The sequence below is a fragment of the Rhagoletis pomonella genome, unplaced genomic scaffold, assembly GCF_013731165.1.
Source record: "Rhagoletis pomonella isolate Grant_MI unplaced genomic scaffold, Rhpom_1.0 Rhpom_scaffold_00199, whole genome shotgun sequence".
NCBI lineage: Eukaryota > Metazoa > Arthropoda > Insecta > Diptera > Tephritidae > Rhagoletis > Rhagoletis pomonella.
Genome location: NW_023458753.1, coordinates 65,107 through 67,091, shown reverse-complemented (window position 1 = coordinate 67,091; position 1,985 = coordinate 65,107). Strand labels below are relative to the sequence as shown.

At 39.8% G+C, this 1,985-nt stretch overlaps 1 protein-coding gene across 1 annotated transcript; it reads right to left on the bottom strand.

Moving 5' to 3' along the window:
• Positions 1 to 1,303: 1,303 nt before the first annotated feature.
• Positions 1,304 to 1,985, bottom strand: LOC118750300 (the record flags this gene model as incomplete). Its single annotated transcript, XM_036485021.1, is given in 3 exon segments — positions 1,304 to 1,473; positions 1,550 to 1,717; positions 1,780 to 1,985. Coding segments are annotated over 2 exon segments (345 nt in total), but the record flags the coding sequence as incomplete, so codon positions are not given.

The following is a 1,985-nucleotide window of genomic DNA, read 5'->3' as shown; positions in this document are numbered from 1 at the left end:
GTCGAAATTTCCTTCGGCGACCATGCTTCGTCGGACCCGGAGCGATGCGCGAGCTATTTTAGCCGGCAGTTCATACTTCATCCTCCGGTGGACAAAGCCAAGCGTCGACTGACCAGAACGCTGCACAAACTGCCAACAAACTGTGCCCCCCTTGCTTTCACTTGCGGTGAAGTTCAGGTGGCCATCGGGAAGGCGAAAGCCTCCAAAGCCATGGGTCCCGACGGAATATGCATGCTGATGCTGAAAAATTTGGGTCCTGCGGGGGTAGCGTACCTAACGGAGGTCCTCAACTTGTCTATGGCCACTCTCATCATCCCAGACATCTGGAAGGTGGGGAGAGTGGTCCCACTGCTCAAACCGGGGAAACCTGAGAACAAAGGAGATTCTTATCGTCCGATAACACTCCTTTCCCCGGTAGCGAAGACACTCGAGGCCTTGCTACTCCCGTACTTCACAAACCACTTGACCCCAGCGAAGCATCAGCATGGTTTCCGTAAAGTGCACAGTACAACAACAGCACTTAACGCCATAAACACTCAGATAACTCGTGGCCTTAACCGAAACCGTCCCTGCATGTTGGAATGTGTATATGCACGTAAGCATGTATGTATGTTATTAGAGAGAAATTTTAGCTGAATGCCTTTGCAAATATAATGCGTTCAATAAGATTCAAAGAACAACCTAAAATAAGAGTCCGTATGTCGTAATTTATGAGGCCGATAAGAGCCTCAAAAAGAGGCTGAAATGATTCATATATGAAATGAGCCGTACATGAGGCCAATAAGAGTCCAATATGACTCATATTGAGGCTCATTTGATGTATGAATTTAAGCGCATATAAGTCGACCTCCGGAGGAAGGGAAACACCCTCATATCGGACTCATGCGTAAGTGCTCATAGCATAAGTGCTCCGAAATAGGACTACTTAAACAGCCCTATCGCCAATTCCATGTGAATAAATTGTTCCCATAATTTAACATGCAAAACAAAAACAAATTGGGAAAAATTTGTTTTTGTTTTGCTCGATAATTTTTGGGAATAATTGTTCATGTGAAATTCGCGATAGGCCCGATTGACTCATTTATGACTCCAAATGTTTGCTGGGGTGGGACGTGACATTCGTACGACTTAAAAAAAAGTGTGCGATTGGAACACTGGTGTCGGGAAAATTGATGAAAAGGAGGTCATAATGGACGTGACAAAAACCGAAATGGTTTCGGAGTACATGTAAAAATAAGCACAATTCGGCGAATCGTGTGAGGTTTTCCTATCTTAGACATTCTTTAAATAAAGTCATATTATGGACCATTACAACTAATATTTAATCAAAAGGAATTCGTTGTTGGTTTTATTTTGAAGTAAATTGTGATAACGGGCGTGTCATATTCTCCCTCATACAATATTTTTACTAATAATACATATACAATTAACTTTATTTTTTTATTTTTTTAGTTCTCTCCACCGTTTTGCCTTCTGAAATTTAGAGTTATAAAAAGTTATTTAAAGTTATAAAGCCGTTTGAACTCATTTACTTGCATTTTCGGCTTACATTTTGGTGGAAACATCCATATGTATATATCACTTGTACGGATCCATCAATGTTGCGATTTGTTTTTGAATGTAGGAATGGATTTCTTGCTGATCATTTATAGCACTTCCTGCGGCAAGTATCTCGACTTTTAGGGTATCAGCTTGCTTTCCTAAAACCTCTATTTCTCTGAGAGATAAAACATGCTAATTTGTTAAAACAATAAATGTATTGAATATGTATGTACATACTTGGTCTTATACATTATTTTTTTATGTCGGTCTCGTTTTTCCTCATTATATTGAGCGTGTTCGAGTTTAATCTTCTCCTTCAAGGTTTCAACAGCTTTTTGTTGTCGAATAACCTTTTGCGATTTTTTATACTTTTCTTTTTCATAATTTGCAGCCTTGGTTTCAGTTCTTATAAGTTTCTTAGTAGTTTCCTTGAAACTCTCTAC